The sequence below is a fragment of the Neolamprologus multifasciatus genome, chromosome 16 (genome assembly GCF_963576455.1).
Source record: "Neolamprologus multifasciatus chromosome 16, fNeoMul1.2, whole genome shotgun sequence".
Taxonomy (NCBI): Eukaryota; Metazoa; Chordata; class Actinopteri; order Cichliformes; family Cichlidae; genus Neolamprologus; species Neolamprologus multifasciatus.
This window is the reverse complement of record NC_140454.1, coordinates 2,357,652-2,373,927: the sequence shown is the minus strand read 5'-3', so window position 1 is coordinate 2,373,927 and position 16,276 is coordinate 2,357,652. Positions and strand designations below refer to the sequence as shown.

The window sequence follows — 16,276 nt, the reverse complement described above, 5'->3', positions numbered from 1 at the left end:
GCTGTAAAAGGCAGCAAGGTAAAGCACTGGCACGAACAGGTCATAGAGTAGCGATTTATTAACAACAAGCCTTGTTACATGTAAATAAGTATCAAGTCACTGACTATAAAATCACGTTACAATGAGGACACAAACCTGGCTGATGCCCGTAACCAGGGGAGACTCCTACATCCTGCTACCCAATCACATTGGTCCTCCAGCATCAGAGGTATTTACCCTCCACCATTATCCCACTGCACAAAACAACAACTGTTGCCACCAACACCAATGACGTGTTTTAAAAAACGGATTCTGTGTTATGCAATTAAAAAATAACTTGTGTCTCAAATTAAGTACATTTTACCACCTGACCTGGATTAAACACCAGTTTGCTTTTCGGGCAAACTTCACAGATGACAAAACAACTGCTTCATGTGCAGTAAATGCTCCGTGTAAATGGCCTGTATTTGTAACATTTAAGATTATCCATACATGTTTAAACACACAGAGTACACAATTCTTCTTAAAAGGCAAAGGAATACATGCATATTCATCTACAAGCATATCTAAAGCTACTGTAATCCCCTCTGAAAGGCTACACGGTGTCCACAGCATCTTCTCACAAGACCAGTACTGGGGCCGCTGTCCTCTGTAGGTCAAGACCACAGAGAGGCGAGAAGGGAGGCAGGCTTTCATAACCCAGCAGCTGACGGGTGGCGGACTCCCAGCTCAAACCAAACTCTAGCCGACAATAGACACAGGGGTACTGTCGGTCAGCCCAGCGAACCCAGTCCACCGCCTTCTTCACCTGCTCCCATCGTTCAGGCCTGAAGTGAACAAACTTGTTAAAACCGTCGCTGTGCAAATATTTCCAGACCTAACTGCATTTCTAAAGTCATGCAAGGCAGTGAAATAAGCTTCATTAATATATCAAATCACATTTTGTACAAAATGTTTTTCAAGCTTAATTTCAGCTGATTTGTAACAACTGCAGAAAGATTTTACTCTAAGCTGTTGTGCATCCTGTGTGGACAGACCTGGACTGAGAAGCTTCTTCCAGACAGAACAGGGTGCGCAGCAGTTTGCCTTCTTCCAGTTTGTCCGCTTTCATCAGCTGCAGAACCAGAAGAGTCGCCACCAGCCTCAGGATATCTGCGTGGGCCGTCACGCCTTCAAACACACGTGCAAAAAAGATCCCAAAGTAAATCACAAAATGGTACTTTTATAACCAAAGTGTTCTTTGGACCAGACACAACGCCCGGACGAACAGAATCAACATCATGAATCAATCTCAAACAGCAGCTGCCCAGTTAAATGTCGCACTAGGGAAGAATCTACAGGTTTAACAGGTGCCTGATTTTTAAAAAAAATAATGAAAAATAAGGTTAATTAACATCTGAGCTCCTAGAAAACTGCATATAAACAGCCCGTTCTCACTTCCGAGTCGTAATATACGATTTGTCATGTCCCGGACGTTCCTGAGGAATGTGACAGGTGACCTTCCGTGTTCTTATGCTACGCACCGGGTTATGGATGAAATCCAATAGAATGACGCTTCTGCCATGTATTCCAGCCCTAACCTTATCCCAAACCATAACCAGCACTTCAATGATGTTGGATCATGTTTTCCAAAGCGATTGGAGTAAAACCTCCCTTAATTATGCTGCAATAGATGTAGGCTGCCGGGGATTCCCATGATGCACTGAGGTTTTCCTTTCCAGTCACCTTTCTCACTCACTATGTATTAACAGACCTCTCTGTGTTGAATCATATCTGTTATTAATCTCTGTCTCTCTTCCACAGCATGTCTTTATCCTGTCTTCCTTCTCTCACCCCAACCAATCACAGCAGATGGCCCCGCCCCTCCCTGAGCCTGGTTCTGCTGGAGGTTTCTTCCTGTTAAAAGGGAGTTTTTCCTTCCCACTGTCGCCAAAGTGCTGCTCATAGGGGGTCATATGATTGTTGGGTTTTTCTCTGTATCTATGAAGCGCCTTGAGGTGACTTTTGTTGTGATTTGGCGCTATATAAATAAAATTGAATTGAATTGAATTGAATTAAAACAAACGTGTAGATTCATTCCAAATGGTTCTCATGTTTCCTCATTTTTCTGATCTTGTAATATAGGGATGTGTTGAGTGATCGGAAGCGTAATATATCGATGATTTGTCACTTAGCGCAAAATGTTGCGCTTTGGGAGTGAGAACGTGTTGGTATAAAAACTTTTCTTACAGACATCGAGGTAAAGTGTTAAGTGTGAGCTCATAATAATTATAAAACGAAGTAAATTCATGTTTTTAGTAAACTTACAATAACTTGAAAAACAAGAAGCACAAATCTGTCGACCCATCAGTCTCTGGGCTTTATCTAAAGGAACAGCGTCGGCTTTTGTTTGGAACCACTTTGTTTTCTGTTCTTTGTAAACTTTAAGAAGTGCCATAAAAACAAACGCAAAGAATTAGGTTTGATTTATGTGGATATACTGGATATGTATAATTTCTGTTTACTGTTTAGTAAAATGAATTTAGATATTTAGTAACAAATATTTAGTGAAAAGTTTTTGATTTTGTTTTCATGAGAAGCCTGATTGAGGAACATTGAACATGCATTTGAACAGTCATGTATTTAAATGGTTATAAGAGGACCCAAATAACAGGATGTGTAGAATCATCATCTATTATTCCCTGGCTTGATGTTGTCAGTATATAAACAATAGCACTAAGAAACATAGTTTAAAATCTATTACAGCATTACCCCAACATTCTCACCCCAACCGGTCGCAGCAGATGGCCCCGCCCCTCCCTGAGCCTGGTTCTGCTGGAGGTTTCTTCCTGTTAAAAGGGAGTTTTTCCTTCCCACTGTCGCCAAAGTGCTGCTCATAGGGGGTCATATGATTGTTGGGTTTTTCTCTGTATCTATGAAGCGCCTTGAGGCGACTTTTGTTGTGATTTGGCGCTATATAAATAAAATTGAATTGAATTGAATTATTTTCACTTTGATATTGAGCTCCATCTGTTGATCATAGAGGTCAGGCCTCAAATGTAACATGATATTGTAACTCTTTATATGGCACTTTATATACTTTAACAAAACACACATGTAAGAACTGTAGTTTCTAAGTTATTCGAGGCTTTTTGTCAATTTTCCACCAATAAATCTCAAGTTGACCCTAAAGACCTCGGTGGATGTGAGTCACACTTTATATGGATTGTTAACATGATCCAAAGTTTAACTTTCATAAAACTTGAAAGTACAAAGCTAGTTTTTCCAGAATTGAACGAGCTCTCACCGAGAGAATGGATGCCTTTGTTCTTCAGGAACACGTTGGCGAACAGGTCCACGTTGACATTAATTAGTTCCCCCAGCTCCGTGGTTAGTTCCCAGTACCCGTCCTACAACACGCATAAAAATAACACCATTATATCAAAGTTACATTTTTTCCAGGTGCATGCACTCAGAGTACAAAGGTGTGGGTTACAGTTTTGTCCTTGGTCATTTTAATAATTCTGTCCAGCTTTTTTGAGCCTCGCTAACTCTACCAAAGCACAGGAGCTAACCACAGGAAACTTCCACTACGATAAAACACTTTTAACTCTATGAGCATCACTATCATGACATTACCAGTTTAATATCTGTGATGTAGATTGACAGAAACGTGGATGTTTGATCTGTATTCTGATAATTAACTGGATACCATTTGAAAAACTGCATTCTGGGTAAACATGATAGCAAGGTCTTGTTTATATCCCCGTTATGATCCCAGACGCATCATTAGCTGCAATTCTTTCTGCGGCAAAATGATTTTCACCCCTCGGCTGTAAAAGAGTGATGGGGTACCATCACATGGGCAGCATGAGCACTCGAGCTCGTGAATGCAGTAACTCAAAAACAGGTGCAGCCACTACAAATCTCAGACCAGTTTGAATACCAGTGGCCTTTAGTATAGGTAAAGGTTGGAGGTCAAGTTTTCTGGAAATCTTGTGAATGTGACGAGTTGAGAACAAGGTGAGTCTACGAGGAGGCTGAGGGGCATCGCTGGAAGCTTTCTTTATATATTCCTGTCATAAAACTCTGAAATGTAGCTTCAAGTTTCAAAACAATGGATGTTTGCATGCTCTGTTAACCCTTTAAGACCTACCATAGAACCAAGTCCGACAGAGCTTATATTATAGTTTTACATGCTGTGGAGCCATTTTTGGGAGTCATATGCTTTAAAGGGTTAAAGCCGGTCAGAGCAGCACGCTCTGTTTTGCATAACTACTTTTAAATCCTTGTAGCTCTGCAACCACGTGAGCTAGCGCAATAATTTTTTTTGCCTATGAAACCGGAGGAGTTGTACTTACATCTTATGCCATCAGCTTGTCCTCGGTCACAGTTTCCTTCCACATAAAGCTTTGCAAAAACTGCATAAAAAGCACTTGCAGCAACAAAAACATAATATTCCAGAAACACGCTTTGCCGATCCGATCAGCTGTTCATAACACTTCCTGTGTCCATCAGCGTGAACTATCACATGTCCGCCATGACCTGCCCGAAACCGGAAGTGACGTCATTTTCGCGGAGATGTAGTTTTTTACCATCAAGGCCTCATGAGCCTATACTGGTGTTTTTAAAAGTTATCTTTGACTTTATGACTTTCTGTGTGGTTTCTGGGATGCTTAGGACTCATATTGCACTGCTGGAAATAGTTTATTTTGATGCATATGCTGCTTTTTTGCAAATTTGCATTATAATATTTATTTTCGTTTTTCCTGCAGTGTATAAAAATTGATGTATTTCAAAAATAAAACTATGAAGACACTCTAAATAAATTTCCTGTGGTGGGAAACTATTTTGTGCAACTTTTTTGTATTTACAGTTTTGAGGGATAAGCCTCTTAAATTTCTCTAACTAGAAATATATGTTAAAAAACAAAAACGATTTTCAATTTCTTTGTAGTTTATTGCACTTTTTTGCAATTTATGTAATTACTATGCACTTAATGCAGACATATTATTAAAATCTGGGCTGTAATGGTTGTATTGATGTATATCAACTTGAAATGCTCCCAAAAATGGCTCCACAACATGTAAAAATATAATATAAGCGCTGGCGGACTTGGTTCTATGGTAGGTCTTAAAGGGTTAAAGGGTTAATATATGACATAGACTAAAACCCTAGTCTGAGCCTAACCTGACAGTTTAACCTCGTAAGACCCGAACTCTTACACGGCATTTTTAATTTCTCTTTATTTGGGCCGATTGAACCTGATGAATGTAAAAACAAAGAATTATGTGATTCTTTGTTTTTACCAAAATTTAGCATTTTGGTCTGGACAACCCAAAATATGATGTGCACATGTGTGGACGCCAGGTCCTTGGAGGTTAAATTCTCTGTGTTAGCCTTGCAGTACATTAGCAGTCTCTCCAGAGTGTACTCTGCCTTTCGCCCCATGACAGCTGGAATAGGCTCCACCCACCCAGGACCCTAACAATGATAAGAACAAGTCCCGTAGAAATAAAAACAGATGTTAACGAGTGATTCAGTAAAATAATTAAGCTTCCTTCGCAGTTTGAACCTGTCAGAGAGCCAAAGGAAGCTGTTGCTTTGTCCGAGTGATAAACAGTCGTTTGCTTAAGTGAACCCGAGACTATAAAACCACAAAAAGCTCACTGAATGTTGCATCTGGAAGATCTTCATCCACTTGAGCTTCAGCGCTTCAGGAGATTCTGCTGCATCCAGTCTAGTTAACATACAGTCATTTCCATCTGTTAGACAAACACTTCTCATAGTTAACAAACAGAATGTGTAGAAACGGTTTAGGGACTCACACAGCTGACTGATGACGCAGGACAGTCGGGAGATTCTGATGGTCGGCGACTAAAGCTATGACGCCCATTCTTTGTCGAGCACCTGCTATTATCACCTCATAAGGTTGTGGTGCATCGCTCTGAGCTTCAAGTTCATGGTGAGGTTGTGATGCTCTTTTAATTCTGGGTTTATAAGTATAAGAGGGAGCGCTTCTTATGTAATTCAACCGAGCGGCCATCTCAGGAGCCATTGCAAGGCCTACAGGAACATCATCGTTGGGACGGGTGGGAGGTAAAGAGGACCCAAAAAACTGGGAGGTTCTACTCCCGTTTTTTTTCAGTGACAGCCTTACTGATGGCAAGCACAAGTCAGGTTTTGGTTGGTGCTCTGAATCTGATAGAGCTGACGTCACAGGAACCATTGTAGAACCCAGAGCACCACCATAGGTGGAGCCACTGGAAGTAAACGTAGCTGACCTAAAAGACGGCGCTCTGTCTGTGGCAGTCTGTGCAACAAGCAGAGAAGCTGTTTCACGTGTGTCATCAGATTCAACAACCATCTGAGACGGTAATGCTGCAGGAGCCGTGTCAGGAAGACTCCCATCTGTGCTGAGGCCGCACAATTCGGGAGGTAAATAGGACTTCTCAGGTAAGTCTTTACTCTTAAACTCGGGTCTTTTCCGTGCCCGAAAAGATAATGACTTTGGGAGGTGAGGTTTCGCTTGGTGCTCTAAAACCGATGGAGCTGACGTCTCAGGAACCACTGTAGAACCCAGAGCACCACCATAGGTGGAGCCACTGGAAGTAAACGTAGCTGACCCAAAAGACGGCGCTCTGTCTGTGGCAGTCTGTGCAACAAGCAGAGAAGCTTCAACAGCTTCAACAACCATCTGAGACGGTACTGCTGCAAGAGCCGTGTCAGGAAGACTGAGGCTGCACGATTCGGTAAGCAAATAGGACTTCTCAGGTAAGTCTTTACTCTTAAACTCGGGTCTTTTCTGTGCCCGACGAGATAATGACTTTCGGAAGTGAGGTTTCGCTTGGTGCTCTAAAACCGATGGAGCTGACGTCTCAGGAAGTTGTTCTCTAACTTCAAAGCCAAAACTACAAGAATCTGGGCTGAAAGACGGATGTCTGGCAAATGAAAATGAATCCATGGATTGACTAAGAGGACAGTGATTAAATAAAAAAGATCTGGACAGTTGAGGTTGTTGAACAAGTCCTGAAACAACGTCTGAAGCACACTCCATAAAAGAAGGAAGTGGAGGTGGAGGTGGAGCCGACTGTCTATGAAAAGAAAGGTGGGGAACTTCGTCTGCAGCAAGCTTCATAAAAGAAGGAGGTGGAGGTGGAGCCGAGTGTCTAGAAAAAGAAAGGTGGGGAACTTCGTCTGCAGCAAGCTTCATAAAAGAAGGAGGTGGAGGTGGAGGTGGAGCCGAGTGTCCAGGAAAAGAAAGGGGGGGAACTTCGTCTGCAGCAAGCTTCATAAAAGAAGGAGGTGGAGGTGGAGGTGGAGCCGAGTGTCTAGAAAAAGAAAGGTGGGGAACTTCGTCTGCAGCAAGCTTCATAAAAGAAGGAGGTGGAGGTGGAGGTGGAGCCGAGTGTCCAAGAACAGAACATATTGAACCAAGCTCCTCACGAGAAGGAGGTGGAGATGGAGGAGAGTAGTCGGGACTCTATGAAAGGAGAGAAATAAGCAGAAATTTAAACTCCGACTCTACAAACCTCTAAATGTGTTGAGATGAATTGTATCAGAAACACTGTTGGTAAAGTCTTTTTACAGGTTTCACAATTTAAGAAAAGTTCTACATCAACATTAACCCAACAAAAGAATCACAGTTTGTTGCCCTGCAGGACATCTGCTACATGCCAATTTAGACATTTCTGAAACTGAACTGAATTGATTATTGTTCCATATATTTGTTAAATTTGTTGTTTTACTGAATGTGCAGCATCAGCGTCTTAGTGTAAGGGGACTAACCGTGATTGAAAAAAGAGAGCGACCCTCCATCTCCACAGAATCATTGATTGATTGATTGATTGATATGTTTATTGATTAGCATTCAAATATCTCAGTGAAGACAGAACAAAGATTTACCACAAAGCAAGAAAGCATGAGACAAGGCTAATCAAAAGGTATTGGCTGAAGCATTTGCTTATTACGCCAACCCTTTTAACAAAAGATCTTTTAGCATGCAGCTCCTGTACACAGGGCTCGAAGCAAATAATAAAATTCAATTCAATTCAATTTCATTTATATAGCGCCAAATCACAACAAATGTCGCCTCAAGGCGCTTCATAGATACAGAGAAAAGCCCAACAATCATATGACCCCCTATGAGCAAGCACTTTGGCGACAGTGGGAAGGAAAAACTCCCTTTTAACAGGAAGAAACCTCCGGCAGAACCAGGCTCAGGGAGGGGCGGGGCCATCTGCTGCGACCAGTTGGGGTGAGAGAAGGCAAACAAAGCAAAAACAAAACAAACAAACAAGAAAAAACACCACCACCTTAGTAAGTAACTACATCAAAGCAAAAGAATCAAGAGGTTTTCTGTTTTTGTTTTTTTTTTTTTTGCTCTTTTCATTCTTGATATATATATTTTTCTAATACTCTATTTTTAAACATATTTTTAAACAAGGAAAATGAACTACACCTTTTTAAATCACTATCATAACTATTCCACAGGTTAACTCCTCTAACAGAAACACATCTCTGCTTTATATTTGTCCTTATCTTGTTTTTTTTAAAGAAATCTGTTCCCCTTAAGTCATATTGACTCTCTCTGACTTTAAACAGCTTCTGAGTACTGGGGCAAAGCAAGCTATTTTGTGCTTTATACATTATCTGTGCCATTTTATATTCAACTAAATCATAAAATTTCAGGGTATTCAGATTAATAAACAAAATGTTAGTTGGTTCTATATAGTTTGATTGGTTTATAATTCTTATAGCTCTTTTTTGCAACTTGAAAATAGGAAGAGTGTTCGTTTTATATGCATTACCCCATATCTCCAGACAGTAAGTCATATATGGAAGCAACAGAGTACAATAGAGTGTGTATAATGATTTTTTGTTCAGGACATGCTTTGTTTTACAGAGAATAGCAATGGTTTTTGACATTTTTGTTTTCACATGGTTTATATGAGACTTCCAACTCAGCTTATCATCAATTATCACTCCAAGAAATTTATTTTCGTACACTCTTTCAATTTCAATTCCATTAACCCTGATTTTAGATACATTTTTCATTTGTCTAGTGCCAAAAATAATCAATTTTGTTTTCTTTATATTTAATGATAACTTATTTACATCAAACCAGTTTTTTAATATATTTAACTCCTTTTCCGCTGTAGTCAGAAGCTGTTCTAGGTTTTTACCTGAGCAATACAGAGTGGTATCATCAGCAAACAATACACATTTTAACAGTTTGGAAATGCTACATATGTCATTTATGTATAATATAAATAATTTAGGGCCCAGCACAGAGCCCTGAGGAACACCACAAGTTACCTTCAACTGCTTAGATTTTACATTATTGAATTCGACATATTGATATCTGTCATCCAGGTAACTTTTCATCCACTTGTATGCTAACCCTCTTATGCCATATCTCTCTAGTTTATTCATTAATATAGAATGATCAATCGTATCAAACGCCTTTTTTAAGTCTATAAAAACACCAACAGTATATTCCTTATTATCTATAGCATTAGATATCCCTTCTACAAGTTCCATCACTGCCATCGAAGTGGACCTTTTCACTCTAAAGCCATATTGGTTATCACTTAGGAGATTATGCTTCTCAATATATTTATCAAGTCTATTAACAAATAACTTTTCTAAAATTTTTGAGAACTGTGGGAGCAGTGATATTGGCCTATAATTGGTAAACTGACTTCTCTCTCCGTTTTTATGGATTGGAATAACTTTTGCTATTTTCATTTGTGAGGGAAATACACCAGTTTGAAAGGACAGATTACAAATGTATGCGAAAGGTTGCACTATATGTTCTATAATACTTTTAACTAATATCATGTCAATACCAAAACAGTCAGTGGACTTTTTATTTTTAAATGTCTTCACAATGTTAATTATTTCTCTATGAGTTACAGCACCAATAAACATGGAGGACACATTCTGAGTAATATGTTTATTTAGGTCGTTATCATTTCTTGACTCTGGAATTTCTTTTGCTAAATTAAAGCCAACATTTACAAAGAAATCATTAAATTCATTTGCAATGTCTTTAGTTTTATCAAGCACAATATCTTTATCTTTTTTAAAATAATCTGGATAATTCTTATTTTTTGAGCCCTTTTTGATTATACTATTTAATATCCTCCATGTTTCTTGTGTGTTACTTCTACTTTGCTCCAATAATTTGTGGTAATATTCTTTCTTACTTGTTCTTATAATATTTACTAATCTATTTTTATATAACTTGTACTTTATTTCAGCATCTTTTGTCCTCTGTTTTATGAATCTCTTATATAGATTATTTTTCTTTTTACATGCATCTTCTATCCCTTTTGTGATCCATGGCTTATTTGATCTGTGATGCTTTCTAGTGATTTTCATTAAAGGACAATGTTTTTCATATAGTGAAATTACAGTTGATAAGAATGCATCATATGCACTATTTGAATCTTCATTTGCAAAAACCTCATTCCAATTGTGTTCCTTTAAGTCCACCTGGAGGGCAGCAATGGCTCTTGTTGTTCTAAGTCGTATCATATCAAATATTTGATTCTTTTGTTTAGTTTTAATCCCAAAATAATTTTGAAAAATTGCAAAAACAGGAAGATGATCGCTTATATCAGTTATAAGAAGTCCACCTACTATTTCATGGTCAATTTTATTTGTGAATATATTATCTATCAATGTAGCTGTATCAATTGTTATTCTACTTGGTTTTATAATTACAGGGAAAAGGGAGTTACTATACATTGTATTTATGAAATCTGTTGTTTTCTGATGTCCATTTGGGTTTAGCAAATCTATATTAAAATCACCACAAATTATTTGCACTTTTTTATCATTTAGGTTGCTAAACATAGCAGCAAGTTTTTCATTGAATGTCTCAAGGCATGAACCTGGTGTCCTATAGATGCAACTTATAATTATATTGTTAGCTTTTTCAACATGGATTTCAATAGTGACACATTCCAATATGTTATCTATGGTGCTTGACATACATTCAATCAGACTACATTTCAAAACTTTATCTACATATAAGGCAACACCGCCTCCTTTTTTATTCACCCTGTTCATTGTAAATAATTCGTATCCTTCCAGTCCCATTTCACTAATTTTCTCATTATCGAGCCATGTTTCTGATATTGCAATTATATTAAACTTTTTTAACTTACTTAAACATTCTGTAATTTTAGAAAAATTTTTATACAGGCTTCTACTATTGAAATGTATGACCGACAATGCATTTGCCATTTTAATATTCATATTGAATTGGTCATCTGTATAGTACTCACAAGTATTATTGGTGTTATTGTAGAAGTGGGTATCTGGGTCAATGTTACTTTCAGGGTCATGCATGTTGTGCTCTGCATAATTAAACGTTTTGAAGTTCGTTTTCTCAGTATGTGTGGCAAAATAACCACCTTGACAGTCCTTTTCATAATCAAATTCTTCCTCTTCAATATCTCTGAATGGAAACCTATAATCTGTGTCCAAACTTGTCATTTATGTGTTTTTGTTTTTGTTGTTGTTTTTTGAGCCGTAAGGCCAGAAACACTTTCCATACCCATTGTTCATTATCCAATCGTCACTTTTCCAATAGATTCCAGAGCAGATTCCTGATTATTTATATTGCTCTAAGTCTTTGAGTTCTCTTATCATCACAACTTTTGCTTCTTCGGGATTGCCATTTAGTCTTATCATTACTTTGCAGTTCCTCGTCCATGTCGCTTGTATCTTATTTTGTTTTCTCAGGCTGCGTGCCTGTCTTGCAATTTCAGCAGTCTTTTTCGTTAAATGTTCATTTAAATACACACCAGTCCCTTTAAGCTTCTTACCCTGTTTCAGTAACTCAATCTTTGTTTTGTGACTCACAAACCGAAGAATAATTGATGGCTTTGTTTTACTGTCTTTCCTGGGGAGCGTGTGGCATGCTGCAATATGATGGCTCTGAATACTTACATTCTTCGTTTGAAGGAATTTTATCACTTGCTGTTCAAGCGTTTGCAGCTCCTCTACCGGGGCATCTTCACCATCTTTACCTCCCCCAGCTGTTACTCCGGCGTAGGTTCGGTGTTGCGTCTCCAGTCCACTTATGACTAAATCATCCATTCTCTCTAAATCACCATAGCAATGTATCTGCTCCTACAGCAGGAAGACAAAAGCATGAAGTCATAAATGTTTTCCTGAATGTGCAGCATCAGCGTCTTAGTGTAAGGGGACTAACTGTGATTGAACCACAAGAGCCAAACAAACCAAAGCCTCCATCCTACAGCAGGAAGACAAAAGCATGAAGTCATAAATGTCAGCATTTGTGAAGATTGCAGCAGCAACACAGTCAGCACGATCAATAACATGATGATCACATGTTAAGTAAAGGACACACAGGTGTTGCTCCCTCGGCCGCTGAAACAAAATCTTTGGCAAAACTACAGCTCCAGTTTATGCGCATGAGGACTAATCATGTATGAACAACAGTTAAAAAAATTCATACCAAAGAGTCTTCCTCTGTTAGGTCTTCTTCATCATCCTCGGGAGAAATCCAGTTAATGTAGGGAAGGAAGTCCACATCTTCCTCTGCAATCAGCTTGGGGACGTCTGTAAAACCAGGCTGTGGTTGCTCTGAGTCCTAAAAATACGACCAATTAAATAAATATTTGATAAAGAAGCTAAAAGAATGGAAGACAAGCTGTAAATGTGAAAGAAGGCTGATTTGACAAACCCGCTCCTCAATGGCCACGAAGCTGGTGAACTGAGACAGGATGGAAAACTCTTTGCTTAACTCGATGATGAAGGACTTCAACTCTGCTTTCTTACCCTGCAAAAGTAAAAAACCAGTAAAAATCCAGAGTTTCTCCCTCACAGCCCACCCAGCTATGCTAACAATTAGCCTGTAGTCACCTCTGAAGATATCCACGATGAATGCATTGTTAAACAATCCCAGCACTGTTAACTAGAAAGCCTGAGCCCTTTCTGCATTGAGATTAACTAGCTCACTGGTCAAGTTGCTGCTATGGTTCCTTCAGCTGCATCACTACAGAAAATCTCATCCCAACTTCTGTCAGTTTGGACAGCAGTGGGAACGAATGGGATCATCGTCCATTGGCTGGACCAGGTGACCCTGAATCCTCCCTTAGTTATGCTGCAATAGACGTACGCTGCCGGGGATTCCCATGATGCATTGAGTTTTTCCTTTTCAGTCACCTTTCTCACTCACTATGTATTAACAGACCTCTCTGTATTGAATCATATCTGTTATTAACCTCTGTCTCTCTTCCACAGCATGTCTTTATCCTGTCTTCCTTCTCTCACCCCAACCAATCACAGCAGATGGCCCCGCCCCTCCCTGAGCCTGGTTCTGCCGGAGGTTTCTTCCTGTTAAAAGGGAGTTTTTCCTTCCCACTGTCGCCAAAGTGCTGCTCATAGGGGGTCATATGATTGTTGGGCTTTTCTCTGTATCTATGAAGCGCCTTGAGGCGACTTTTGTTGTGATTTGGCGCTATATAAATAAAATCGAATTGAATTGAATTGTCCTGCTGCTTGACATCATTTAGGCCAGAGATAAGCTGTTGTACAGATACAGCCATGGCTGCCTTATTCAGGACCATGACAGGCCCCTGGTGGGTCCATGGCTGTACCGGCTGATCCGTCATGTAATAATATCCCCCAAATGCTAAGGTGGGAAGTAAAGTAAGTAAGTACAAATACTTTGTTACTGTAATGAAGTACGATTTTTAGGTATCGGTACTAGTAGGGCTGGGCCATATCATACCGTTCACGGCAACACCGGTGTAATGTTGGGCAACTATAAGAAAATGAAACATGGCGATAGAATATGGGTAAAACGCGCATGCGCAGTGCCTTTGTTTTCATACGCACATAGCGGCGACGCAGAATGAGAAGAGTGAAAGTGGATCGTTGAATGAAACAGATGAACCTGAACTGGTTTGTAAAAATGCTGCAGCTTCACTGGTGTGGAACTGGTTTAGCTTTCGTCCGTCAGCTACACAACAAAGCACTAATTTTGGTAGAGCATGCTAGCGGGCCGTCGTTATTACCGTGTTGTTTGGAAAATACGGCACACTTAAAATCAATCCTTTGATTTTTCTGAAAGTCGACAGAGCCCCTTATAATCCCGTGTGCCTTATGTATGAACTCTGGTTGTGTTTACTGACCTCGAGACGATTTTATGTACACGGCGCTCGAAAATCTGTCAAATGTTTCAGTGCGACTTTGCTAAGCTACGAAGCCGCACCGCTTGATGGATTGTTGGAGCCAGTGTTGCCAACTCCTCAGTAAGGAAAATCGCTATTGGCTGTCCTAAAAGTCGCTAGAAGTTGCCAAATGATGTCATCGCTTAATTTGCATAATGCTAATGTAATTGTAACCTACGGTGTTGGAGAGAGAAATAACATCGTGGACATAAAGTGAGTAAAAAACGTCCTTACAAAAATTTATTTAGAATTACAAATTAAATTTATTTTAGCAATTATTGTTTTTTTTAATGTCACAATTCCAACCCTGCTCCTTTACCCAGGCTTGGACCGGCAAAAGTGACCCTGAGGTGTTTGATGAGGTCAGTGATGTTGCCACAACACTTCACTTTTGTGCCACATGTATCACAAACCACGTCTCAGCTGTTTGTGGAGGTAAAATACGTCCACACATGACTCCAATTACACTCAGCCATTGTTGTGAGTGCGCACGCCAGCGGCTGCCACACAGTTATACAGCCGTGTTTCGCACATGACTATGAAAGGCGGAAGAGAAAATAGTTCCTTCCAAACATAGACAATCCAGATGTTATAGTTTCTTTCCACTGTGTTCCTGTTAATGATAAACTCCAAATTACCCTAAATTACTAAAATATCGATATTTTAATGTGAGAATTGATTCTAGAACATAAACGATTGGTATCGGAGGAATCGACATTTCAGTATCGATCCGCACATCATCTGTCGTCATAAATAAGTCTCCAATAACAACAGAAAAAGTCACCAGATTTGTCGCTAGTCACTTTTTAGAAAAAAACTCGCTAAGTTGGCAACACTGGTCAGAGCTTTACGGCTATCGTAGGCGGAGCCTCGCGGAGTGATACGTACTGTGCTTCAACATAATATTACCGTATTGTGTGTGTATAACTGTTTTTAAGTGTTGTGGATATTATACATGGTTATGCTGAGGATATGTCGGCCAGTTTCCACTGGAAATGGTTAAACTGTCAGACAGGAATTTGTATTCGCACTGTTACATTTTTATATAACTTTAATGCACAAAAAAAACAGCTGCTTGTTTAACCCTTTAAGACCTACCATAGAACCAAGTCCGCCAGAGCGTATATTATATGTTTACATGCTGTGGAGCCATTTTTGGGAGCATTTCAAGTTGATATACATCAATACAACCATTATAGTCCAGATTTTAATAATATGTCTGCATTAAGTGCATAGTAATTACATAAATTGCAAAAAAGTGCAATAAACTACAAAGAAATTGAAAATCGTTTTTGTTTTTTAACATATATTTCTAGTTAGAGAAATTTAAGAGGCTTATCCCTCAAAACTGTAAATACAAAAAAGTTGCACAAAATAGTTTCCCACCACAGGAAATTTATTTTGAGTGTCTTCATAGTTTTATTTTTGAAATACATCAATTTTTATACACTGCAGGAAAAACGAAAATAAATATTATACTGCAAATTTGCAAAAAAGCAGCATATGCATCAAAATAAACTATTTCCAGCAGTGCAATATGAGTCCTAAGCATCCCAGAAACCACACAGAAAGTCATAAAGTCAAACATAACTTTTAAAAACACCAGTATAGGCTCATGAGGCCCTGATGGTAAAAAACTACATTTCCGCAAAAATGACGTCACTTCCGGTTTCGGGCAGGTCATGGCGGACATGCGAAAGTTCGCGCTGACGTCTAATCCAACATAGGAAGTGTTACGAACAGCTGATCGGATCAGCAAAGCGTGTTTCTGGAATATTATGTTTTTGTTGCTGCAAGTGCTTTTTATGCAGTTTTTGCAAAACTATATGTGGAAGGAAACTGTGACCGAGGACAAGCTGATGGCATAAGATGTAAGTACAACTCCTCCGGTTTCATATGCAAAAAAATTATTGCGCTAGCTCACGTGGTTGCAGAGCTACCGGGATTTAATAATAGTTACGCAAAACAGAGCGTGCCCACTCCCATCGGCTTTAAAGGGTTAAGTGAAAATACATTGATGGGTTTTTTTGCACTAATAAAGTTGAGGAGTTGTAAAGTATTTTGTCGTGTCAGTTATATCGTTATCGCAAATTTTCAAATGT

The 16,276-nt window shown here is 39.2% G+C and overlaps 1 protein-coding gene across 4 annotated transcripts in view; it reads right to left on the bottom strand.

The window, feature by feature from the left end:
* Positions 1-40: 40 nt before the first annotated feature.
* Positions 41-16,276, bottom strand: part of parp4 (poly (ADP-ribose) polymerase family, member 4) — a 46,520-nt gene continuing 30,284 nt past the window's right edge. For 2 of the 4 annotated variants that reach the window (XM_085136172.1, XM_085136173.1), the window contains exons 28-36: positions 12,683-12,778; positions 12,455-12,589; positions 12,188-12,229; positions 11,923-12,105; positions 5,787-7,441; positions 5,629-5,698; positions 3,266-3,368; positions 1,017-1,149; positions 41-806 (exon numbers count right to left, since the gene is read on the bottom strand). In XM_085136172.1, coding sequence (XP_084992298.1) covers positions 599-806; positions 1,017-1,149; positions 3,266-3,368; positions 5,629-5,698; positions 5,787-7,441; positions 11,923-12,105; positions 12,188-12,229; positions 12,455-12,589; positions 12,683-12,778 — 2,625 coding nt within the window. In that variant the 3' untranslated portion in view covers positions 41-598. The remainder of the gene's footprint in view (positions 807-1,016; positions 1,150-3,265; positions 3,369-5,628; positions 5,699-5,786; positions 7,442-11,922; positions 12,106-12,187; positions 12,230-12,454; positions 12,590-12,682; positions 12,779-16,276) is intronic. The other 2 variants (XM_085136175.1, XM_085136174.1) reach the window with 2 other exon arrangements.